Genomic DNA, 27,418 nt, shown 5'->3' on the forward strand with positions numbered 1-27,418 from the left:
CTAATCCAAAATTAAGATATTAGATTATAAAGCAGAAACAGCTGTATTTTTTTTTTTTTTGCTGAAATAAAATATACTTTTGCTCCTTTAAGCTTGATGTTTTAAGTTGTTGGACCTAATTTTTGCTAATGTACCTTTTTGTATTTGATGTAATGTGCTTACAACAACTAACCTAATTATTAAAACACTTCCCAAGGAAACTGATGCACAAAATGGGGACAAGGGAAGGAGTTCTTTGCTGGCTTAAACCAGATTCCAGAAAGCTACCAGTCCAATGAAAAAAACTGAAAATGTATTTGTTTGTAAAGCATTTTGTGTTTTTCAAGATACTTTATCATACATTAATTTTAAAACTCCACAATAATTCTGTGAATTAAATATTATAATTTTACCCATTTTGTAGTTTAGGAAAGTAAGGAAGTTAAAGAACTTGGCCTAAGATCCAGGGGCTACTGTGGTAGAATTAAGTCTCATGGGGATCATGTCTATTCTACCCTTGTTCTTGTGGAAAACTGCTCTTCCACCCTTCCCTCCAGCATATGATCTGATTAGCAGCTGCCTCGTCTTATGTGACCTCAATCTTTTGGACGACGCAGTCTGACCTTGGAGTGGCCAGTTGATCTAAGGTGAACTAATAAAAACAATCTTCCTGACCCAGCTCATGAATGCATGAAGAGAGCCTGGAATCTCTTTTACAGATTAGAGTCTTTCCTCACATTTTATTTTTAAACCTGGGTGAGATGAGGGATGGAGGAAGGTGAGGGAGGTGATGTGAGGAGAGCATCCTCTTTTCTGATTGGGACACTGTTCAGATGGGAACCAGAGGAATCCACTGAAAGTTGTTGTGGTAGCCACATTCAGAGTGCTAGTCCAGGAGAAGGAAACTGACATACAGACAGAGACAGAGATGAAAGAGAGGGAGCTGGTAGCATTCATGTCTCTGATCCAGTTGCTCCTGATGGCCACTGTGTTTCTATCCTATGCTCATTTGGTTTCCTGAGCCAATAAATGCCTCCTTTTCCTTTGCCTAAGCTAGTTCTAATTAGGTTTCTTCAACTTCAAACAAGATTAATTGCTCATGTAAGTGGGCTCTCTGTTCTGTTCCATTGATCTATGTGTCTGTTTCTGTGCTAGTACCGTACTGTTTTGATTACTGCAGCTTGCAATTAGGGAGTGTGATACCACCAGCTTTGTTCTTCCTCAAGACTGTTTTTGCTATTCACGATCTTTTGTGTTTCTATACAAATTTTAGAATTATTTGTTCTGGTTCTGTGGAAAATGCCTTTGATGTTTTGATAGGAATTGCACTGGATCTATAGATTGCCTTGAGTAGCAGGGCCATTTTAACATTATTCATTCTTCTGATCCATGAACACAGTATATCTTTCCGTCTGTCTATATTGGCTTCAGCTTCTTTAATCAACGTCTAATAGTTTTCCAAGTATAGGTCTTTTACCTATTTAGTTAGATTTATTCTTTATTTTATTCTTTTTGATGTGATTGTAAATGGAAATGTCTTCTTAATTTCTTTCTGATAGTTCATTTTTAATGTATAGAAATACAACAGAATTATGTATATTAATTTTGTATCCTGCAAGTTTACCAAATTCATTGATAAGCTCTAGTAGTTTTTGGTGGTGCCTTAAGGATTTTCTATGTTTAGTATCATGTCATCTGCAAACAGTGACAGTTTTATTTCTTCCTTTCAAATTTCAATTTCTCTTAGTTCTTTATCTGATTGCTGTGGCTAGAATTTTTAATTAGATTGCATATCACCAGATTAGTTCTTCTAGGGTTTTATCTTGTTCCTTTGTTTGGAGTATATTTCTCTGTTCTCTCATTTTGCCTAATTTATTGTTTTTATTTCTATGTGTTTGGTACATTGGTTATGTTTCCTGACCTTGGAGAATGATCTTTTGTAGGAGAAGTTCTATGCATCCCAGCAGCCTGCTCCTCTCTGGTCACCAGAGCTATATGCTTCAGAGGTACCTCCTATTTGGACTATATAGGTCCTTCTGTTGGGAGACTGACTACTGTGGGTGTGGTCTAGTAGGCTGGCTGGCCCCTAGTCCAGTTGGTTGCCAGATCCTGCCTTGTGCAGAGGCTGCTATCCACTGGTGGTCAGGGCCTGGTCACAAGGTTGTTGGCTGTGGGACCCCATAGGATCTCAGGGCTAGTGTTGGGCCAGTGGTGAGCAGAGCTGGATTCTGGAGTGGTTGATTGCAGGGCTGGGGGTCCCAGATCTAGTGCTGAACTACTGATTTGTTGGGCTGTTTTCTGACACACTGGCTATGAAGTCCAGAATGTCCCAAAGCTTGTGTTGGCCTGCTGGTGAATAGAGCTGGATCCCAGGGGATCCTGAGGCAAATGCTGGCCCACTTATGGGCAGAGCTGGGTTCCTGGGTCTCTGGGTACAGGGCCCTGGGAGTCACAGAGCTGTTGTCAGCCTGCTGGTGGGTGGGGCTGATTTCCTAACACTGCCAAATGCAGGGTCCAAGGTGTCCCAAAGCTGGTATTGAACCACTGGTGGGTGGGACCAGACCCTGGAGCAGATGGCTGAGGGGCCCAAGGTATCCCGAGAACTGGTGTTGGCCTGCTGGTAGTCAGGGTTTTGGTCCAGGGGGTCCCAGGGCTAGTGCCTGCTGGGTGGTTGGTGGCTGGATCCTGGAGCTAGTACTGGCCCACTGTGGGCAGACCTGGTCTCTGACTGCAGGACCCAGGGGATCGCAAAGTTGGTGTTCAGTCCACTGGTGGGAGGGCCAGGAGGAATGGTACCTACCAACTGGTGGGTGGAGCTGATTCCGGGCCTAGTGTCAGTGCACGGCGTGCAGGACCAGGTCCTGGCCTCTCTGGTGGACAGGGCTTCCATCTAGGGTGACTGTGAGCCCAGGGTCTTGTTACCAAAGGGAAGTTTGTGTGCCCACTGCACCATGAGACCAAACAAACTGAAACATTGAAGTTTGGAGCAGAGAAAAGTTTATTTCAGGGCCTAGCAAGGAGGATGGGGTGGCTCATGCCCAAGAAAACCCTGAACTCGCCAAAGGGTTTCAGCAAAGCATATTTAAATGCCACGTATGGGAAGGGGTTCTCAAGGTACGTGATCAGCTCGTGCACAATTCTCTGACTGGTTGATGTTGAGGTAACAGGGTGGTCAACACCATCAACCCCTAGGCATCAGAAGGTCTGGGGGCTATGCACCCTTGATCATCAAGTAGTTAATTTCTTCCCTTTGGTGGTAGTTTTAAGCATCTGAAAAACTCGGGAAATATACGTGAGATACTTTTACCTGGGCTTTTCAGAGAGGAGCTACAGCAGAGGACATGGGGGAGGGTTCTGACCCTGGAAGACCCCACAGAGTCCTGCTAGGTTACAGGGTTGTAATGGAGCAGGCCTACTGGTGGGTGGGGCTGTGTCACTGCCTGGCTAGTTGCTGGTCCTGAGGCATCCCAGTGCTGGTATGGACAGGCTGGTGGGCCAGGCTGGGTCCTGGTGCTTACACTAGAGGGAGGATGTCAAAATGGAGCTCACCAGCACCAGTGTCCATGTGGTAGAACAAGCTCCCAAAAATTGCTGATGCCAGTGTTTATGTCCCCAGAGTGGGCTCCAGCTGCCTTCTACCTCTCTGGGAGGCTCTCCAACATCAGCAGATGGGTCTTACCCAGTGACCTTTCAAATTACTGCTTCTGCCCCATGGGAGTCTGATGTGGGGCTTGGACCCCTCACTTCTTGGGGGGAATCTCAGCAATTGTAATTGTCCTCCCATTTGTGGGTCACCCACCTGTAGGTGTGGGTCTCGACTATACTGCATCTCAGCTCCTCCTACACACCTTGTTATATGGTTCCTTCTTTGTATCTTTAGTGGTAGAAGATCTTTTCTGCTTGTCTTCCAAAACTTCTCATTAATAGTTTCTCTGTAAATATTTGTAATTTTGATGTGCCCGTGGGAGGAGGTGACCTCAGAGTCTTCCTATTCCACCATCTTGACCACTCCCTCTCTGTAGTCTGTCCTTGACCATTTGGATATGGTCATTTTTATTGAACTAATTAGCAAAGCATCAGTAACAACAATAACAACAATAAATGCTCATTTAATAAAAATATTCAGTGAAGAACATTAAAGACAAAACCAACCATAGATCCATAATTCAATTAAGAGAGAGACCAAAGTTACAGTGAAGATTTTAAAAAGGTCATGTCAAATTCTGCTTGTGTTCTCATTGACCTGCAATGCTGTGTGACAGGACTCAGTGCCAAGTCAGTTTAAGCAATCTCTTTTTTTCCTTACCATGCTCAGTTTCTATTACCACCAATAGAGGCAATAAAAGGTAATAGAAGCAAGAGGCAACAACAATAAAAGGGAGGTAGACTCTTGCATTTTCAGGTTACTCATCAGTCCTGGTTTATAGGCTTTCTATGGATGTGCATGTTATTTATTTTTCGTTGCCAAGTCACCTGATTTCTCAAGTCCTGGCTTAGGAAATGTGACGAGCAGGGAGGCATGCCATTGGCTCTCAGAGAACTGAGTTTGTTACAAGTGCCTTTTGTTTTATTTTTAGTGTACAAAGCATAAAGTGTCATGTAATTATGAGGCTCAATTATTTATACTCTGAGGCTAAAGAAGGTAAGGATTAGTCCCTCTATTTTTTTATTCCTATTTTTCTTAGGCATTTCTGCTTTGCTAACTCTTAGATTCCAAGATATTATTTGCCAGAACAATGATCTACATTTTGATATCTGATCTACAAATACTAATTTCTTCAGAGTAACTGAAATTCTTAAGATTTTGAGGATTTGAAATAATACATAAAGGTAAGCTATAGGGTTTGGTATAAAATTCATTTTTGTCCCCAGTGAGAAGCAAAACACTGATGTGATACCTACTGTATACTTGGTGGGTAATTGTGAAGAATTTGAAAAATCACTTCTTTCTAAAGAATAATTTGTTGAAAGCATTGAGTAGCAGAAACCGAAATGAATAAAATTATCCTAAACTCATGGTGTATATATTTTTATATGTAATTTTTAATACATGTATTTTTCTTGTTTAGCCGTCACAGCAGTATGCATGGATGAGGCTCCACTGCCCCCATTTTGCAAATGACAAGTCTGAGAAGGGGTGATTTAGTAGCTTTCCCTCCACCTACAGCTAGTAAATGGAACCAGGTCTGTTGGTTATAAAATCTACGTACGTAACCCCTATGTTATACTTTTACCTTTTTTATTTGTTTATTAAAAATAACAATAATAATTTTTTTAATCTACTTTTTATATTGTTGAGAAGAGACCTTCCTGAAGCCCTCATTCTTTCTAGTCACTATTCTGAATCCTAATGAGTGAGGTCATGCTTCCTGAACTAAAGCTGAAACTTTTCTTAAGTTTGCTGAGAGTTCTTTAATTAAACTAGCAGATTAGGACACAAATTCATGAGCACACAGTATAAGAATTCAAAAAAAAAAACACCGGCACACTTATTCTTACCGAGACAAAGAGCTGTAGTTTGAAAACCTGTTTGTGTAGAAAAAATTGAATCCTAGCTCTTGAATGAACTATTCCAGAACCCATGCTGAAATACCTCAAAAAGAACATTTCTAGAGGAAATATTAATAACTTTAGTGGTAGAGATACTATAATAAAAAATGAATTACCTTTGCATTGTAGATCTTTCTTTTTTTTCCTTAGTCATCAATTACTGCTAGATGCTGGTAAACATAAAAAAGACATTGTCTTGTATTGGATTTTCAGGATTTCTTAGTATCAGGTCACTGTTACTAGATGGAAGGAAGTTGAGTGCTTGGAACTTAAGTGACTTATTCAAGATAACAACAGTGAGTCATTTACTCAGACAAAAGGGGAGCAGGAAACTTCCTGGTTATGTGTTATACACTGGTGACTCAATCTCCCTTTTCTCCATTGCTTCCCCTTCAAACTCACAGGCTAAATTCTAGTGCAGAATGAGTGGACTTGTCAAATTTCTCTCTGAGAAGACATCAACTTGAATTAGAATTTGTTCCTGTGGTTGGCATACAAACCTCACGGTTTTATTTTGAGATTTTAAAAGATTCGTTGTCAGTTGTTAATTTCATTGGACAAACTTTGCCTTAAGAGTTGATTGTTCCTGGAGAACAAAGGTTTTGAAGTTCAGGCAGTCTAGAGTCACACTGTAAGTAGGCAAAAGGAATGAGGCAGCGTGACCCATTGCCCTCTCATTTTGAAATACAGTTTACACCCACTAGGCATCTACCTGGTATGATGTAACATTTGAAGAGAGGCACTGTTAGCTCTGACTCACCGGTATCACTGTTGTCTGGACATGAGTGATTTCTAGAATTCATTTCTCATGAAATAAGATTGTACATGTAGTGCTTTAGTGCTTAGAAATGAATTTTACATACATATTGATCATTCTTAATTATCAAGTTAATTTTTCTTTGTCCTTTCCTAATTCTAAACAATATATGATGTTAGTTCCTATATTGCAGTTGTCTCTACACAATTTTTCTCATGAGCTTTGATTACATAAAATTTGCCTTGTTGATCTATACCTTGATGTCTTTCATGAGACAAGTCAGAAGTGACCCCAGTTGGACTGGAACAACAGACCTCTTTGTTGGTGTCTCACAGTAAAGCAGATATTAATAGGAATTTTCACCTTCCTTTAAGTATTGCCTTTTACTTCTCCTTCACAGAAACCTGCAGGGCCCCCATGGATAGACAATATTGCTGATCAAATATTTAAACTTTTAATAACACTTTCTTTATTCTTCTGATCACTTCTTACCTTTCTTATGTAATAACAATCATTGCACATCAGAATACATGCGCTCAGTTGAGCAATGTGATTTCAATTCCTATGTCCAGGTCATATGATATTCCTCAAAGCTGTTGCACTATCCACTCATCATTCCTGGAATGTACTTCCTCCTCCTCCCCAACTACATCTCTTGCCTCCATTAAAAAAGTGTTATTAAATTTCCTCCTGTAGATTTCTTATCTGCCCACAATACTTATTGAATTTATTGTCTTCAGAGAGTAAAGAATAGAAATAAGACTTGAGGGTGTGTTCGGCATAGCCCTAATCATCACTTTCCATCAGCAATCCCGAAGAACATCCACATTCTTCTAACCATATATACCAACTTACCTGCTTCTGTAATATTATATTTTGCCTCTTTTCCCTATTCTAACAGATTAATTATCCATGCTCTTATTTAGAGTCAAGCTTTCCACTTATGCACTGGGTCCTCTCTAACAACCTCACTTCATTCAGGTTTGCTGCTTCATTATCATTAAAAATACTTTCTCTAAAAATAGCAGCTCTCCCATGGCATTGCCTTCTATCCCCTCAGCTTGTTTTCAAGGCAATTATCATTACCTGAAATGATATTACACATTTTCTTGTCTCCTTCCACAGAGGTTGGCTAACTACAGCTTGAGGGACAAATTGGCCTGCCATTTGTTTTAATAAAAACAGATTTTATTGAAACACAACCATGGCCACTTGTCTGTCTTTCTGTGATGGCACTGACACTTACAACGACAGTTAAGTACTCATTGAAGAGACTGTATGGCTCACAAAGCCTAAAATAGTTATTGACATGGCCCACCCATGCACTAGAATACAAGCGCCATGAAGGAAAGTATTTTGTTTTGTTCCCTGCTGTACCCCAGTACCTGGAAGAATACATGGCGCTCAATGATTATTTGCTGGAGAAAGAAAAAAAGAAAGAATAAGTGAATGGATCATCTCTGGCACCATCTTGATTCAATCTTTTCTCTTCTTATTATCCTTCTTCCATTTTCCATGAACTCTATACTCTGATTTGTTTCTTCCATTAACTTTTTTTTCATATTCATCAAATTTCCAGTTGGAGGAAAAGCCCTAAAAATAGCTAAATAAATTTTGGAAATATGAAAGTTAAGTTAAGAGGAATTTTTTCCTCTGGCAATAGTATTAAAAATGTGTCCAGTTTTTGTTTTTGGTTTTTTTTTTTTTTTTGCTGGCATCTGTATCATTGTGTTCATTTTGGAGCAAAAACTCTGTCAGGAAGAAATGATATTTCTTTTATTAGTCATCCTTCACAACCAGTTACCTAGCATATTGCTTGATACTCTTGGTAATTTTTGCTAATAATGTTGGCATTTAATTAACCTTTTTTTAACTCATTTTTTGAAATTTGATTTTTATAGAGCAATCTCCTTCTAAATTTTGTTGACTGAGCACTTTTTATTATTGGTATGTAGTGTGCTTACCCCTTCTTCAGTTTTTGCTCATGAGTCTTTATCTAAAAAGTAAACTCTCCTGACTCATGCAGTTGTTTTGATTTCACAACTTACTCATGCCGGAGATACTTTCCATACTAACTTTGATCTCTTGCAGATGGGGAACAAAACCAGTACTAGATAGGCAAGCTTTCTATGCCTAAACTTATAACAAAAGAAAACAAACAAAAATCTCTGCTGGATCTGATTACTCCTAGGTAACTAAAAATCCTGTGAACCTGTGGAATCTGGAATGTACTGGCAGCAAAAAACCTAGATTATCTATTGGTATCCTTGATTATATTTTTGAAATAGGAGGTTAAAGCTCTAATGTGTCCCAAAACAATCTCAAGTATGAGTTATTATTGCTTCCTTACGGGGAAATTCACAATTGTGTGATATCTGAGGTAAAAATATGTGACTCTGAATATACAGTTATTCACATATCATGAGTGGATGAATCAAATCAGATCCTTCAGAGCTGTCCTGACATATCACTTCTGTGGTTTGCTTCTAATACCTAATAGTCCTTCATGGTTCCTTGGTCAAGGCGATTGGCTGCTGCCTTATCATGAGTAATGATGAAGATATTTGTCCCCTCTCTCTATCTCTGGCTCTGACCTCCTTTATTTGAATTCTAAGGTTCACTCCTGGTAGATCTTCAGTTCACATTCGCCCTCACCTGTAGCTCTGTAACTCCTTACCTACCATTTATTTGGATCTTCTAAGTAGTGATAATGGCAGAGAAGCCTGATGAAAGATTTTTATTTCTAAATATCTAAATAAATTTCTAAGTTTATTTCTAAATAAATTTCTAAAATTTTTATTATTTAAAGATGAATCTAATAATAAAGGCATCCCTAAGTAACTTTGATGTTTCCTAGTTTTCTAACTACTGAGCTGGTAAAGACAACAAAGAGACTGGGAAATAAAAAAATTAACCTATACCCTGTAATGGAAAGTTTGTTTTGTTTTGTTTTTTATCTGCTGGTTTGTTTTATTTGGGGGCTCCAATAGATTGTTTTTGTTTATTTTTCATAAATCTCTGTCATTAGGTACTCAAAGTATTTTATTAAATTTAGAAAATCTACCAAGTTTATTAAACATGTTTATTATTTTTTGGTAAAACGGAATCTGCATAGTACATGACAGCATGATATAATTGAAAGAAATAAGTTCCTGGGAATCATGAGATCTAGTCCTGGAATTGCTTCTATTATGTGATGCTAAACAGGTCACATAACTTTTCTGGAATTTGGTTTCCTCATCAGTAACGGGAGAGGTTTGAATTAGGTGATGTCTCTTAGCTTCCAGTCTCACAATGGAATAGTCTCACACTCTATTTTAGGGCCCCTGGGACGTCTGTTATGGAAACAAATTCACAAGCTGGATTCCAGGTGTATATTCCTACTTCCATTTTTTTATTGCTTACTTTCAATATTTAGTTCAAAATGAGGATCAAATTAAATTCATTTAGTTTCTTCATCTTTTGTTATTCTAAAGGCACACCCAAACATGGGTTAGTGAGAAAATGTTCAAACATTTGTGAACAATCAACTTTCCTAATGTGAAGGCCGACTCAGCAGACTCCTAAACAGGGCAAGGCAAAGAAAACAGTTCTGGTTTGGACTCCTTTAAGAGGTCCAGAATTAGGATTCTTTGTTAGCTGTATCTTTTTTATCTCTCTTTCTACCTCAGCAGTATTTTATTGCTTAAGGCAAAAATGGTGCAGAAAGATAATGCAACTGACTCACTGAAACAGAAATCTCAGCATAATGATTTAAACACTGTGACTTTGTATTAAGCTGATCACCAAGCAGAGTGATCAGGCAACTTGACTCAGTATCAGGCTGCACAAACTGTGAAGGGCAACCTGATGTATTTAGTGCCCAGACTGAGCCTGTTGCTAAAAACAACATAAAATGTTGGTTGGAAAAAAATCTTGATTGTATCCACAAGCTAGAATATTCAGGCCATGAACTCAATGAAGGTGGGAACACAGAAAAGTAAGCAGAGTACTACTTTTGAGGATATTTCCTGACTTGGATGAACTTGAGGGTTAATTTTTGTATCTTTGCAATTTTATGGGGATGCAAGACACTGGGAAGGGAAAGAATGGCACCTTTACTGGTAACCTGGCAGGAAAGGAGAATCTGGGGAAAGAAATGGGGAAATAACTACAGGGAACTTTTAGGCAGTCACCTCTAGAGTGTGTGCTGTGAACTCTCTCTTTGTTTCCAAAAAATCCTTTGTCACATTTCTCAGCAATATTTTTCTGTGAAGTGGATTCATTATTTTGTGGGTGGGAGGTCAAAGAGAAGAACCAGGAAACAGAAGAAATCTGGCTTACATTTACACATGATCTCCTAATTTAAGCTGCCAAGGATATTTTTCAACCACAGGGGAGAGGGTGGGGAAGATAGAATGGGCTTTGAGTAATACCAGAAAGGTTGTTTTCTCTAAAAACTTCTAGGATAATGCTGTCTAACCCAGATGCCAGAGTAGGACACAAACTGGGAAGAGAATCATCCTTCCTTCTTTGGCCTAAAGCTGGGCATGCTCTGTGGAGCAAGTACATAGGAGATACACCTTGGGCATGTGGCCTTGCTATTGTTAGCCGTTTTAAAGAAAAGGCAATAGCAGGACAGAGAGGTTAAGAAACTTGCTCAAGGTCACAAAGCAAGGAAATGACAGAACTGGAATTTGAACCCAAGCCACCTAACTACAGAATCAAGGTTATTTATCACTATGCTAGATGGTGATTAAGGGTAGGTCCTGGAAATTACACAACTGGGCTGTTTCCCAGACTCCACCATTATATTCAGTAGGCTGCAAGCTCCATGGAAGTAAACTAATTGGACAAGACAAATAGTATGTCTGCTCTGCTCATCACTGTACACTCAGGAGCTATTAAATGGTAAGTATTAAGTAAATATTTGTAGAGTGAGTATAATCAGATGTATCACTGAATGAATATACAGGATGTCTTGTCTCATCCAGACTGGAATTCTCTACGCTGTATAAGTCAGTAGGATATACAAGCCAGAGCAGAAGTATTTTAAATTGTTGCTTTGCTTTGAAAGGTGAAAGAGAATGATCTCTAATAGACTCATAGGGATTAAAAGAATATGATACGCCAACTTTATAAATGAACAACCAGACCCAGAGTGGTAACGGACTCTGCCAAGGTCACACTATCAGTAAGGGCTAGGATGGTGTTAGAATAGACAAAGCAAGCCTGTGTCCGGGAGGCAGACAGAGAGAGATCAGTTCTGACTAGCTTCTTAAATCTAGAAAAACAATTATCCTAATTTCAGCATACAGGTAAGTCATGTGTCATTAAAAATATTAAAGTGTTATTTGAATTACATAATGGGAGCAGTGGTGGTGCTATAGTCTTTTGTGTGCTTAGGGCCTCAAAAGATCTAAATCCTGCCCAAGCCAGAACCAGGAACTGGACTCGTACACCTTCCCTCCTCCCACCCCACCCCCCCAACTGCCAGTCTGTTCATTACTCTTGAAACTGAGCAGGATCCTGCAGGGCCCTCCCCCAGGGACAAAAGCCCCTCCCTGCCTCCTATGTCTTGTTTGTAGAAAAAGATCTTACCTGAGTTCCAAGGTACATATTCAAATAGTTACTAATTAGGGAAGTGAAGGAGTGCAGAAACAGAGGAAAAGCAAACTAAAAACAGTAGTTCAGTGATAAAGCACCAGCGTCGTCCTTACTGACAGTGTGCCTTTGGAAGAGTCCCTTCCCACTCTGGGTCTGGTTGCTCATTTATAAAGTTGTTGTGTTGTATTCCTTTAATCTCTAGTTCCTCCTCAAGAGATATCCATAACAATCTGACATGTATCTTTGAGTTGTTCTGCAGGAAGTAAGACCCCTACCCATGTGGGGATGGTGTCTTTATGCTGAGGACAAGCTTGTAGACCCCAGACTGGTCAGAACCGGGTTAATGACTGAGATTCCTGAAACACCACCCTGTTACCTCAATACCAATCAGAAGAAAGTCATACACCCTGCAACCCTCAGCCCAAATTTTACCTTTGAAAACTCTTCCCTGAAAGCCTCTGGGGAGTTCAGGTGTTTTGAGCATGAGCTGCCCATTCTCCTTGCTTGGCTTTTGCAATAAACTTGGTTCCAAACTCTGATGTTTTGGTTTGTTTGGACTCACTGTGCATCAGGCACTTGAACTTGGCTTCTTTGACAACACTCTTTCTCCCTTTTGTCACGTGGAGCTATTGTGTCAGGGCCAGCCATGACTCTAGAGGAAACGCTGAAGGAGGGGTGGGGTAGGGAGAAGGAATGTGGATGATAGGATCTCAGCCCATTATTCCTTTTTCTATGCTCAGGGAGGTCACAAATGACACAAGGAAGAACTGGACTCATTAGTCATGTTCTTTGTCTTTGTCATATGTCCTTCCTCTCTTTTCCTCTTGCTTATAACTTCCCTCTTCCCCTCACTTCCCAACCACAACAAAAATGTTTTACTCTGAAATTTCAGTCAGGTCGCAGGATCGCTGAGAGCCAGATGACACAGAGGAAGCCAGACTGATGCATTTTCTCTTAGTAGCTCAGAACCATGGTGTTCTGCTAGTCCTGAAATATTTATCATTTTTCTTTTCCTTCCTTGTTTTCTAGCCCACTCTTCTTTTAGCGAGTGTGGGTGGTAGGGAAGGAGAGAGACAATAGGAGACTCTTGGTGGGAGGCCCCACCCACCTGCTGTGCTCCAGCAGAGAGTGAAGGAGTGGCGCTGAGCCACTCCCGTTCAGGACTCAGTCCACCACCACAGGAGGAAGCCTGTGCCACCCGCCACAAACCCTCCCAAATCACTATTGACTTTTCTTCAAACTTTGTTTACAAAAATTCGTGACCACAGCTCATCATCTAAGTTTTGGAACCAGAGGTGAGTGCAGGTTTTGTGGCGCCTGAAATACATCCAAATTTGGCCCCGCTTTAAGAAAATAAATATCTAAAATTAAAAATACAAAATTAGCACAGCACTTTGGAAGGAGCCTCTGTAAATCCAGTCCCTGACACTACATGATATCAGCTTAAACTGTATTAGCTTCAGGGTAAATCCTGGGAGGGCTTTTGACTTTTAGACTGAAAGATTTTACTCTGTGACCATAAATGAGTTATGAGGGCAAAGACTATTTTATCTGCCTTTTGCTCTTCTCCAACATTTAGCCACAGCACCTACTCCTGGTGGAAAATAAGTTTTGGTCCATGAATTGTGTTGTCAGTGAAACAATCTGATAGGCAGGCATCATGCTAGACTGATGGGATCACTATAACTAAGCTCTGTGGAAACGTTCTGCCCTGGAAGTGGTGGGGACATAAGGGAGGAAAAGGTCAGTTCTATTTGGGGCAGAGGCAGAGTAATCACAAAAAGCTTCAGAGACAAGTCCATTGGTGAGTTGAGACTCGAAAGATGGGTAAAGGTGTGGGGATGGTGTTGAAAGGCATTTAATGCAGAGATAGAAGTGTGAGCCAAAGCTTGCTGTCTGAAACCATATAAAGAGTTTGTGGAATTGTGAGTAGTTTGGTGTGGGTGGAGTATGAGGTGCTAGAAGAAGAGGGGATATTAGCAAAAGGTAAGGCTGAAAGGCAGGAAAACATGAAATACCAGAGGGCTTCCCAAGAGTTGGGACTTTAGCCTGTGAACCATGGGGAGCTGTTGATGGCTTTAAAAGCAGGGGAATAACCCTACATGCATTTTTGTAACATTATCCTGGCACCTGTAGGAGGAACAGATTGGAGATGCGGCAGCAAGGTACTTAGGACACGATTTCAGTGAAAGTCCATGAGGGCCTGATCCAATGCTGTGACAACGGTGGTGGTGGTAGGGCAGGTGGATAACCAGAGATCTAAGAGAGGGGAGTTTGTGGGGTCTGGTGATTGATGTGTTGAGTAAGTGTTAGGGTGAGGGGGAAAACTAGGGCAGTGATTCCAGTCGTGGCTTAGGTATTTGGGTGGATGGAAACAGGCACTGAGTGGGACATGCAGGATAAGGAGCAGGCTTTGGGGGAAAAGGAAGTGAAGTCTCTTCTGAATCAATAATGTTTGAGAAATCACTCAAGTGGTAAAGTCTGGTGTGATTTAGGGCTGAAGCTGAAGGGATCATTGAGTTAGGCTTAAATATGGATTATCTGTCACCACCATGTAAGTGGTAACAATTTAGGTGGTTGTAATTGGGTTACTCAGGGAGAGCCTTCAGAGAAAGAAGGGCAGCGGCAGGGTTGGAGCGCTGATATTAAGGACAGGCAAGGGCATTTACATATTTGTTCCGCTGGAAGTTTTGAAACCTGCTCCCCAGGTCAGATGGTACAAATGCTCCTGTAGCATTCCAAAGTGCTCCATCAGTTCCTTCTCTTCTCTGGCTAAGAAATATTAAGCTGCCTCCTGGTTAAATCCTACCTATCTTTTCAGATCCAGCTCAAATGTAATTTCCCCCATAGAGGATTGGGTGCCCCTGCTGTGTGTACTACATTCAGTACATATCACAGTTTATTTTAATTGGTGGTGGGGTTTTTTGTTGGTTTGTTTTTTTGTCTCCTCTACTCAGAAGCTTCATGAAGGCAGGGAATTATAGTTCCCATGCTAACTCCAGTGCCTGGCTCGTTATAGATGGTCAGTAAATAGTTTCTAAAGTGGTAACTGTGGGTGTAAGTGGGTGTCTGTAGGTGATTGTCTCTAGATAAGAGAGCTAAATAGGGATCCAGTTAATTCCTCTGGGCGAAGTCCTTGCTGAGAAATAATCTCTACTTGGTGCCCAGTACATAATGTGATTTCTATAATGGCATTCATGATAAGAAAAGTTATTTTACTTCAGCAATAGAATTATCATTTATTAAAATCAGTGTTTAATAAATGCTGTCATGTAATGTGTGGAGATCTGTGTTTGCTTCCTTTTGGTTTTATTTAGAAATAAGTAGGATTTAACTATTTTCCAGGTACCAGGTCACTAATTCTTTCAATACAGAGACTAAAAGTTTGACTGTGGAATCAAACTGCCTAGATTTGTATCCTGAATCTGCCACTTACAAATGTGAGGTCTTGGGGAAGTAATTTGACCATTCTGTCCCTTAATTTCCTCATCTGTAAAATGTAAGTCACAACAGTAACTTCCATGTAGAGTGATTGTTTAGGGGATTGTATAACTTTATATGTAAACGAAGTCTGGCATATGGGAAGCAATACCAATGATTATTAGCTATTCTTACTGTTACCCGTGGTTCATTACTTTAAGAGCATTTTTCCACGGTAAAGCTTAAAATGTCCATGGTTAATATCAGTTCAATATGTTCAAACATAGAACTTTTTATTTTCTTTCCTGAATTTCTTTCTCACTTTAGTCTTCCCTCATCTCAGTAGAAATTATGCCATCCATCCAATGATTCAAGCCATAAAATCTAAAAATAAACTGTAATGCCTCCCTTTCTTTGTCTGCCCACGTCTAATACGTTTCCAAGACCAGGTGAGTCTATTTCCCAAATATAACTAAAATCTGTCTGTGTTTCTTCCATCTCTGTTGACTCCACTTTAACCATTGTTTGCCTAGACTCCTGCAAGGGCTTCCCAGCTGGTCTTCCTAATTTTATCCTTGCCCTTCTTCAATTCATTTCTGTCATTTTTAAATGCACAGGTCAGTCAGTTCCACTGGCTAGGAACCATTTCATAGCATCCTGTGGTTTTAGGAGAAAATCCAAATTCCTTATTATAACCTACAAAGCACGCAAAGCATTCCTGAGCTGTGATTGCCCCACCTCTCCAACCGTTTTCACCAAACGTTTCTCTCTGAACTACTATATAGCTATAGCCACATAAGCCTCTTTCTTCCCTTGATCATAGCAAGCCCTTTCTTGTCTACTAACTTGCTGTTCTCTCTGCCTGAAATGCTCTGCCTCTGCTTTTCACCAGGCCAGGCATCTTATCCTTAAGATCTTTGTTAGAATATCAAGTGCTTGAAGAAGGTTTTTCTGACCCCTCTTTCTAAGAAGGCCTTCCTCAGTTACTCTCTTTCATCCACTACTGGTTACTTCCCTGGCATTTATTGTTTGCTTGTTTTTGTTCTTGTTGTTGTTGTTGTTATCTGCATTTCTTGGTAGAAAAGCTCCATGAGGGCAGGAACCTTATTTACCTTTTTCACCACTGTGACCCCCTGTGCTTAGCAAAGTACCTGGCACAAAGAAATATAAAAAATACTTGTTGGGAGAACTAAAAGACTGAATGGAAGCTCTTTCCATTATGAATGAAGTATTATAGAAATGCAGAGGAGGGAGCTTAGAGAATGAGATGCTTTAATGAATGATATGAGCTCCTTCTTGAAGGATGAACAGGTTCACAGACTAGGAAAGGAGAAGGCATTTTAGACAGAGGGAAGCATAAGCTCAAACACACAAGGAAAGGAACATGAACAGCAGGGCTGTGGAGATGACTTATTCACCAGCTGGAGCAGTGGTGGCAGCTGGAGCAGGAAGCATAGATTGGTGCTTGAGAAGACAGAGCCAGGCCTTCAGGAAAAGGGAAGAGAAAACCATTTTGAAGAGTTTGAGTTGTTCAATATTAACAAACCTGAGTTTTAGAAATATGATTATAATAGAAAATAATGAAACTGGAGATAGATATAATATGATGCTATTTTAATAATCCAAGTAACAAATGATGAGGACCCACTCTTGCGTAGTAGCACAAGGAGTAGAGAAAAGTGCTTCTGTACTCCACTGGGCATTTCATCATAGCTAGGTCTCAACTTTCTGTGGGCAAAATGAGAGTTTTGACTAGATAATCACTATGATCCTTTTCAGCATGATCCCATACATGCCTTAGGATTTTTCTTTTGTTGTAAATTTATCTATCTAGTTTCCCAAACATGGAGAGGCCATGCCATCTACATCTTTTTGTGATGTATGTATAGATGAGTGCACATTGAGTGGGCTGTGAAACAGAAAGGCCCGAATTCAAATCCTTTATCTACCACTTTCTTCTGATATGACCCCTGTCAGTTATTTATGCATTCTGTGCCTCAGTTTCTTCATCTGTAAATGGGGATGTGAAGTAGTATCAACTGTACAAAGTTAGGAAGATTAAGAGACAGTGGAGTTAAAGTGTTTAGTATAGGGCTTGGTACTTTACCAGTATCTGTAAAGGGTAACTATCATCATCATCACTCTTGCTAACTAGTAGAGTACTTACCACCTAAAAAATACTTCATATATTCCTGATGAGTGATTGGATAAATGCAATGAAAGAGAATAATCATTCAAGTAAATTAGGCCAAATAAATCTCTATTAATTTTTTCTTGATTATTGAATAACTTTGTTGTTAATTCTATGAAAGTAGATAAGAAACAGCTAAGTCTCCAGTACAAATCTGCACCTTGCCATGTTTAGGACATTTTATTTGGATGAAATCAGAGCAGATCAGAAGAGTATGTAGCAGAATTGCTCAGGTTTTGTGGCACTTTTCCATTTTTTCCCCTCTTTTTGAAGATCCATAGTAATTAAACTCTTGTGAATGTCTGTTTGTCATAATTTTTCACGTATCATCCTGTTGAAAGATTTTCACATCATTCTTGAGTTTGAACTGTTTTTGTGGATATAATAGACTGGCAATTTCCAGACTCCAGAGTTGCTTTAGTTAGAATGAGTTACTATTGTAGTCAACTCTGGCTTTTTCTGCTTTGCTCTTTTAGAAGCACACATTATTATACTTCTTCCATTACCACGTTCTCCTTCTCTCCATTTGGGGAGGATTTTGGAATGGAGATAATGATATAGTGCAACATAAAACTATCCCCTCAATTGCCAATGACATCATCTCTGTCTGTAGAACAGGAAGGGAGGAGGGTTGTTAACATGGGCAGTGTCTAGAACAACCTAACACTGTCTCAGGTCTATGCACATCAAGTGCCTTAAGAGCTTAAAATGGAATCAGTAGTACAGCAACATTCATGTTTGAAAACTGTGTTGTACCAAAGGTAGGATAATACTGCCATCTTAAATCTAGCAGATATTGGGTTAGAAAAGTTCTGTAATCAATTCTTTGAAGGAAGAATACAACTTTGAAAGGAAAAAGAACCTGGTGCTCATTTTGGCTTTTTAAATCCCTCCTATATTTGATTATATGGTCTCTAGGCCCCCTTCTCATTTTAATAGTCTATGAGTTTTGAAAATTTACCAAAGACATTCCTACTTTAGTTCTTAATCTATTAAAATAATTTTGGTATCAAAGTATTTTTAAGCATATTTAATTTTAAATGCTTTGAAATCAAGATTATTTAGCAAAGGATAAAATCTTAGATTATGCTGCAGGAAAAGAAGCTTATCATTTCAGTTTTCTGAGGCAGCATTACATTATGTGCCAAATGCAAATTTAAAAGAAGATTTATTCCTGTCAACTGGAAAATAAATGTTCCAAAATTGTAACCACATCTGTAACATATATGATGGCTTGGAGGAAGTTGGGTCATCCTAATGCTCGCTCAGCCATCACTATCTTCCCAGAAATTAGAGAAGTGGGGCTGCTGGTGGTCACTCTTTCAGCAAAATTCCCTGTTGTCTGTTCTGTTGAAAGAGTTTTAAAGAGGAGGCCAGCTAGCAGCTGGTATGTGTTTGGGATGGGAATGTGAGATGAGGAGGAGTATGATGTAGGAGGAGGAGGCACGGTGGCAGAGAAAGGTGTGGGCAGTAATAGCGGAGGGAGGGGACACCTGGGGGGATTCTAGTGTTGACTGATTTATTACAAAGTGTTCAAGAAGGCACACCATGCCTCCTTTCTACAGGAAACATTTGACAGCTCTTTGTGTCCTTCTTTCCTCAGGCCCTCCTCTCTCAAATACATCTTCCTCACTGCTGCCAAAATGAACTTCCTACCAAGAAAGCTAGATCAGGCCAATTCCTTGTTTTAAATCCTTTAAATGGCTCTCCATTGTTGACTAACAGCAGGAATAGGCAAACCATGGCCAATGGCCCAAATTTGGCCTGATGCCTATATTTGTACAAATAGTAAAGGTTACAAATAGTTTTTCCACTTTTAAGTGGCTGGAAAAAAATTTTTAATAATACTTGATGACTTGTGAAAATTATATGAAATTCCAATTACAATCTCCATAAATAAAATTTTATTAAGCTACATTCATTCACTTTTATATTAGCTGTGGCTACTTTTGTGGAGTTGAGTCGAAGCCCTATGATTCTTTAAACCTAAAGTATTTACTGTCTGGCGTCTTACAAAAAAAGAAGTTTACCCTTTTCTGTAGGATAAAATCCACTGCTTTTTGATTCTCACTTTATTATCCAGTAAGAACACAAAACTGCCTGGAGTTTATCAGCACTGTGCTGTGCCCTCTGTCTGGAATGGGCTTCCTCTCAGCTGTACTCAACCTCTACCAGTTACTCCCACTCAGTCTTTAAGACTCAACTCTGCCATGAATTCTTCCAAAAAGGCTTCTGTGAGAAGAGGACCCTTCCACCCCACACACAGCAATCCTCCCATCCTTGGGGTTGGATTTTTTTTTTTCCTGCTGTTCTCATAATCTCTGTTTACAATCCTATCGGCATTCTTGTCTCCTTACATTATACCCTCTCTCAGCACTATCAGCTCCCTGGGGACGGAGACCACATTTTTTTCACTATTATTATCCCTAGCATGAAGCATTGTATATGGCCTTGAGTAGGTAAATGATAAAGCATTGCTGACTGATAAGTGAATGCATCCATCTCCCCATGACAGTAGTTCCAAGAGCTGCCAACAAAAGGACTTTATGTGACCTCGTCTAAAATGATGCATTCTAGAGGAATTACTAAATGTCCACCAATTGTGACATTCCATTCTTCCTCATCAGGCCATAGGCTATGGTGGGCCCATTTGTATTAGCTTTCCACTTAGGGGAAAGGATTCGAATTTGCTGTCCCTTTAAATCCAATTCTAGGTACACTTATTGTACCAAGGAAAAAAAGCATAACAGAAATATCATTCAATGTTTTTAAACCTGCTCAGGCTAATAAAATTTCATGTTTCCCTTTGTCAAAGAAATTTAAAATCAGGATGAGCATTACTTGCTGATCTGATAATTCTGCTATCTTCATCAAAATAACAATTTTCTTAGGTTAAAATCAAATCTTGCCATTGATAATTGGGGAAAATGCAAAGTTGGGCAGTTTAATGCCTGAAGGAAGATTTCTTACAGTGAATGCAATGCACATTTTATGGAAATATTTATGCCAAAAATATCAATGTCTTCATCGTAGTAAAATCATTTTTATACTTATGGCTAAAATTCACCCCCTCCCTTTCTTTTCTGTCTTGGTATGGCCCTCTTTTAATGTGCTTTGTTTTAAGAATAACTTTATAGCAGGGTACTGGTGAAATAAAAACGTGTTACGTGTTATTTTGCAACTAACTTCCTTGGGTAAAATATCTATAGAATTTTTTCATACCTCTGATTTTTTCCTACGTGATAGCACTTTGAACATATGGACCTTGAATAGTTAATTCTTCTTTCTTTCTCAATATCTTCTTTTTTATGCAAATGAGAAATCTAGTTACTTTCCTTATTCAGACATATTGTAGAAGAACCAGTTGAATCTTGATTAGAAACACTGTAAGATTTTCGAACACCGCCACTGGAGAACACTACAGGACATGAAACCTCTGCCCTCTTTTTAGTTGTTTTCTTTATCAAATTCATGCTAGACATGGGTCTTGGTTTAATTGAACATTGAACTCTGGCTGTTTTGTCACAAAATCAGAGTTCTTTTTCCTCTTCTCAGCCATCTAGTAAGTATCAACTTCAACAGATTAAAGGAATTTTGTATTGGTAATAATCAGAGCTGTAGTTACTGTAGATAGAAGTCAGAGAAGATATCATTGGGATTTAAGGACAAAATTTGACATAACTGGCATAAAGTTCCAAATAAAACCAAGTTTGGGAAAATAGGTAAACTCCCTCTCCTGTATGTATGTATGTATGTATGTATGTATGTATGTATGTATGTATCTCTAACATAGTATTCTTCTCTGTCCTATGTCCTGATCTGGCAGAAGGCTGTGGTAGGAATGAGATGCAGAAGAACAGGAAAAACTGCCTTTTGAAATGAGGCTAGTCCTGACAGGTCAGGGACCAGCCCTGGGGTGCTGCACAGCTGCTGTGGACTCCTGTCATGGATTTCTATGCTGCTTAAAAAATGGTTGCTTCATCCAAGTGCTAGTACGGGCAGTACAGTGTGTCTTCCCTAATTTAAGGACCCACTTTACTTAGCACATGCACTATACCTAGCAGAATACATCTATAACTCAGTTGTCTAAATGGATCATTTTTTCCCCTAGAAAAAGTGATGCTGACAAAAGGCTTAGCAGGATCCTATCTCTCCCTCTGAATGTTCGTAGTAATGTAGACAGGGTTCTTCAAGGTCAGTTTGGGCTTAAGTAAGATTGTGCCTTTGTATACCATGTTATAATTTACTTGGTAATTTAGGGCAAACCTCACATTTATTCAAATCATAATGGTGGGGCAGTCCTGCTCTGTAAAGCCTTTTCAGAGCCTCAAGTAAGAAGTATAAATCTCAAAATTCTGACAAGGAGATAAAACTTTTTCTTCTTTCAGCAAGGTAGGAATAGAGGACAGTTTATGAAGAAGGGCAACAGAAAAGTCAAGGAGAAAGAAGATACAGTATAGCAAATATTTGCTACAACGTTAGAGAGGAAAAAAATACCAGAACAAGATAAATTGGTGGCATTTCCTCTTTAAGTGCCCTTCATAAAGTTACTTGATTTTTATAGGGGAAATTGTCGAACTCTTTCTAGAAATATAAACTGTCACAGTTTATAAGGCTGTAAATGAAATGTCCCTTTGTGAAAAATACTGCTCCATTAACTTTGAGAAGTCACAGGTCTTATTTTCCAAAACCACTGAGGAAAAGAACTTTACACTAAATACTTCTGGTATTATGCAAACTTGGGAAACATTGACTAGTCCCTAAGCATCTTTGTTGCTGTCTTCCTGGTTACTAGCCAGGAAATTGGATTCTCCTTGCCTCAGGCCACCTGCTGGCTCCACGTGGAGATAACACTACCAACCTCTTGGCATGTTTTGAAATTTATGTTTACTGAATGCTAGGAGTTCCTAAGAGAAAAGGGGCTTTTTCTATGGCATTAGCATTTTCAGACATGTGAACAAAAAAAGAGCAAAGAATGTCCCTCATCATCCAGTTATACAAAGGGTTAAGTCAAAATCCACTGCAGTCAGCCCACCGACAGGAGAGTGCACTCAGAGTGGGGAATACAAGATGGAGAAAATGGGATGAGGCATTCTGTGCTTTGGATAAACAAACCCCCAGGGTAGTTAAGATACATATCTCAGGAAGAGTTTCAGTGACCCCTGCTTCTTGCAGAAAAGCACTGAAATCATTAATGTGAGCTATCTGTTCTATGTGATTAGCAGTAATATTTCACCAAGATGCATGCTTGACTACCCATATTTTCTAGCCAAAAATTTCATATATTTACTGGCTCCTCCCTTGCCTCTTCAAAGCAGTTTCTCAGAGCTACTGAGAGGCTGCCTCCCGGGCTCTAGTCCTTAATAAGACCCCGAATAAAACTGAAACTCACAACTCTATGTTGTGTGTTTTTCTTTAAGTTGACAGACAATACAGTGCTACTATCTCTTGTCATTTTAATCTTTGAAACGGTCCTCATTTTTGAAGAATGTTTCAAGTGCTGGCCCTTTAAAAATATTTTTTATCAGAAGGCCAAAAACAGCCATTTTATTCATAATTAAAAAAAAAAAAAAAGAAGTGTCAAAAAGCTGTTCTGCATGATGTCATTGACCAGGGAGCTCACATTCCAACTGGTGGTTTTAATAGTATGCAGGAAGAGCCAAAGGCGCTTTTTAAAAGTTTTACTTAAACATGTTTTATTATAATGAAGTCTTCATTTTAATTGAGGTCCAGGTTGGGGCAGTCTAAAGAGGACAAGCAACTGAAAGCACTGGAATGACAAACATAGTAGATTCTCTCAGTCCAGAATGGTTTTAGAAATTCACCCAACACATTATCAAGTTATATTACCATTGGCTATGCTTGTGCTTAGGACTGATTTTCAATATACTATGGAAGAAAAAATTAATAAAGAATAACATTAAAATAATATTAAGTTAGAAAGGAATACTATTATGATATTAAGATATGGATCCAAAGCCTCTTAACTTACATGTGAAATTGATCATATTTTGAGGTAAGTGGTTTTTTCAGTTTTTAAATGTTACAGTTAAAATGCTATCAATCAGCATGAAATTGTTTTGATGTGTCTGGAAGCTGATACCATAGAAACTAAAATTTTAAAATATGTAGTTGATAAGATTAACTCTTTGGAATGAAGACTAATTCAAAACAATTTTTTTACAAGGAAAACATGAAAAGGCTCTTTAAGTTGATTTGCAAGTTAATTTTTATTACTAATACAATTTTGATTTTCAGTATGCATCTTTCAAATACAGTCTTTTGGGATAAACAAAGGTGGAAATGTTAAACTAGTTAGCAGGAGAACATAGTCTATTTTAATAGAAAAATGTGGACAGTATAGATACTTCTACTTTGAATAGAAATCAATGTGAAAATCTACTTTCTATTAAAAACAAACATTTCTTCGGTTCCTCTCTAATTATAATAACTGAGCCTATTTGCTGTAATTTTTCATCTAAAGTTTCAACTCATTAGTATATATATGTGCTTGACCCCTAAAAGTGTGGCCCTTTCTAATGTGAGTGATGGGGCCAAAATGTAAAAGAGACATATTCAAAGATAAATTGACTAGAATTGTGCAATAATCAAACTCAAAATATAAGACAGTATTTAAATCATCTTAAAAATGGACACTTCACACACATGCAATGATACAGTATTTAAACTCAAGATGGAAAAAAGTTACCAAATTAGTGTACTTTTAGAGAGTGTTTTTAATCCATGGTAGAACAGAACTCTTTCTACCTATGTGATTGCTACTAGTAGAAAAATGCCTCACAACACGTGGTATACATTTACAAAGCAACAGCTCTTCTCTCAAAAGGCTATTATTTGGAATACAAGACAAACATCATATTTTTGTGAGAACAGTAGTTCTCTAAGTATTCTCAATAGGAATCCGGTATCAGCGTGGCAGAATTAGCTCAAACATTAGCTTGAATGTTAGCAATCTAACTTTACTCCTTTTCAAGTAAACTGGAGATAATTACCCATACATTTTGTGATGATTTGACAATGACACTTTTGCTTTTCAGAATTATATCTGCAAAATATGACTTCTTGAATCATTGATTTCTAATAAAAATATGACATTCATTTCCTTGTGAATGAAAAATGTACAACTTTCCTGCCATGTATTGTCTTTTTCTTGGTGCCTAGAATAAATTCAGATAGCTTAATACAATGATTATTTTGATCTAGTGCATGCAAAGAGGGGGATGGCTGTTTAATAATAATAATCTTTAAGTTTGAAATGTCTGCTTCTCTCTATTTTTGGTCTAGTGAAAGTTTTAATGAACAATATAATGCATATCAATTTCTAGAATTGCAGTATCTAAAATGTAAGGATAAAAGGAAGTAACTTCTAGCATTTATAAAAATAAAACAACATAACAGGATATGATCCTGGCTCACAAATCTTCCTGCTAAACCCCCCATATCTTAAAACATTGACACCAGAATGATTGGACCACTATAATAAAGTTTGAAACAAGTAAGTATTTTATGTGGGGGATTTCTGAGAATTCCTAAGAGAATAATGAAATACCAGGCATTATTTTTTTTAGAAAGTCTTTAGGAATCAATTATTATATCTTACAATTTGAGAGAATTATTGCTATATCAATTTAAGATAATTTAGCAATATAACCTTAGAAAGTACTCATCTTTTCTTTTCTCAATAGCTAAACAAGCTAGTATCTGGGTGATTCCATTACTAATACAACTTACTGTGATTTCTTCAGCTTTTTATTTTCTTGTTTCCAAGGGATTACTTGTATCTTGGCAATTTTTTAAAATTTTAATCTGTGAAAGAGACCATGATAGTGATAAATTCAAGAGTTAAAAAGTAAAACAAAGCAAAATATTTTAAAACCTAAGAAAGTTGTGAATACTCAAGGTGTTTTTATTTTAAAATATTCTCAATACTCACTTATAATGTAAAATACTTTGAACTTCCTTGTATTTAGTACTTTGGGGGTATGGCAGTGAGGAGCAGGTGTTTGACTAATTGTCTTACGGTCATGCTAACAAGGGATGGGTCGTGGAATTGTCCAAGCAACTGCTTAACTTCTTTTGAACATCCTAATGATGGCTTTCTAAAGAAGCACCACTTGTTGCATAGGCTTCTGCAGCATGCTTTCTATAACTAAGTAAATGGTCATGACCTACAGTTGCATAATAACAGACACATCCATCTACCACTTCCTTAAATCCACTAATAGCTTTTTTCTTCACATCAACCCTCACTCCACGTAACACATATCACAAAACCTACTGCCCAACAATTCTTCTTGGACCTTTAATGATACATGAAGTGACACCAATGACCTAATCCACCCCTAACCTTAATCTCATATTTCTGTGATGAGCAACAAAAATGAATAATGCATCAAAAGTCATTCTACTAATGAGAGAATCTCAGAATATCAGAGCTGTTCATGATATAAGAGATTAAATAATCTGATCTTCTCATCTGACAAATGAGGACACCTGAACCCAGAGTCTATTCCTGTCTCAGGCTGCTGACTTTGAATAGATTAAAAATAAATCCTATACCTAAACCTTTCTGTTCCCTACACATTACACCATTTACCTTCTGAAATGTATAACTGTCTTACTCTCAAATATTTATTTCTTTCTGAGAAGTCTATATATCAATTCTAAAAACAAATCTGAATTTTACAGATTTTTAAAAGTATTTCAGAGAAATGCTTAAAATAACAGCATGAAAATCCTTTTTAAAGGAATTATTATTTACTGGTATACTCCCATTGGAAACTTCTCCCATCTTATATTCCTTGCTGTTACTGCTGATGAAAATTAGCATATCCTATTTCATTAATTCTATCCTAGACTGAGGCATATACAAGAAAATACGTAGTTTCAATTGAGAGAGTTTAGTTGCCTAGACTATCTCATATTAATGAAGTAAAGGGAATTAAGACTATGAATTACATATAAGTGCCATCAATGCATAAAATGAATTTTTCTTCAAATTCTCTATGCATCAGCAGAAAAGGAAGTGATTCACTCTCACATGTGCATACACACACATACACTCACACACACACAAACTTGGATAAATGATCTATGAGAACAAGCCAAGATCAAAAGTGAATTTAAATCTTTTGGAAAAGTCAAAAATACTGGAAAGAAACTTTTTTTTAAATTATTGTAAGTGGCACAATCAGTTCTTTTAACTTTTATGTTTGGCGTCTCCATCCCCTTGGGTGTGGGTTATAGTTGCAATTGGCTACTGAAAGACAGTAATCAGACCTAGTCTCCATGGACATTATTTCAGAATCATTTCTGGAAGGCTGCCTGTAATACTCATATGGCACCTGTGAACCATATTGGGAGTTGGTGGGCATATTGTTACTGGGTAGGGATGCAACATTATACTCTTGCCTTCCAAATGAGCCCATATTGGCCTTCTGGGTTTGGGGAACATAGGCCAGTCTTTCATTCCACTCTTTTGGCGGCCCTGGAAGCACCTTCCTCTGAGCTGCGGAGACCACATTTGCCACAATGGATTCCTGGATGTTTCTGGGTGTAAAGGCATCATCCACTAGACCAAGAGGAGACTTGGCTGCTGCTTCCCAAGGAGTTAGTCTCTTGTTTGCTTTCTCTAGCCCATCAGTTGGTTTGCTAGAGTAGCTATAAGCAGGCTGAAATACCCAAGGAGATGCTGTAGAGATGATGGGCGGTACTGGTCTTCCGGGAAGAGAAAGAGAGCGTTCAATCTCCTGGAAATAATGAAAATGTTAAAATATCTCATTCATTTTGGTTTATTCTGACTGACTGTTATTCCAAAGTATTTTCCACACCATTGCCAAGCACTGTAAAAATCAAATCTCCACAATGCTTAGTCCTAAAACCAAGATAGGCTGCCTTTGCCTAGTATATTATCA

At 38.5% G+C, this 27,418-nt stretch overlaps 1 protein-coding gene and 1 long non-coding RNA gene across 8 annotated transcripts in view; one reads left to right on the plus strand and one right to left on the minus strand.

Annotated features, from left to right (window-relative positions):
- Positions 1-27,418, plus strand: part of LOC105067132 (uncharacterized) — a 280,700-nt gene that overhangs the window by 73,654 nt on the left and 179,628 nt on the right. The gene's annotated exons all lie outside the window — the stretch shown is intronic.
- Positions 23,695-27,418, minus strand: part of SYNPO2 (synaptopodin 2) — a 156,533-nt gene continuing 152,809 nt past the window's right edge. For 2 of the 5 annotated variants that reach the window (XM_045514979.2, XM_045514981.2), the window contains one exon: positions 23,695-27,253. In XM_045514979.2, coding sequence (XP_045370935.1) covers positions 26,711-27,253 — 543 coding nt within the window. In that variant the 3' untranslated portion in view covers positions 23,695-26,710. The remainder of the gene's footprint in view (positions 27,254-27,418) is intronic. The other 3 variants (XM_045514980.2, XM_074341512.1, XM_074341515.1) reach the window with 3 other exon arrangements.

The sequence above is a fragment of the Camelus bactrianus genome, chromosome 2 (assembly GCF_048773025.1).
Source record: "Camelus bactrianus isolate YW-2024 breed Bactrian camel chromosome 2, ASM4877302v1, whole genome shotgun sequence".
NCBI classification, from domain to species: domain Eukaryota; kingdom Metazoa; phylum Chordata; class Mammalia; order Artiodactyla; family Camelidae; genus Camelus; species Camelus bactrianus.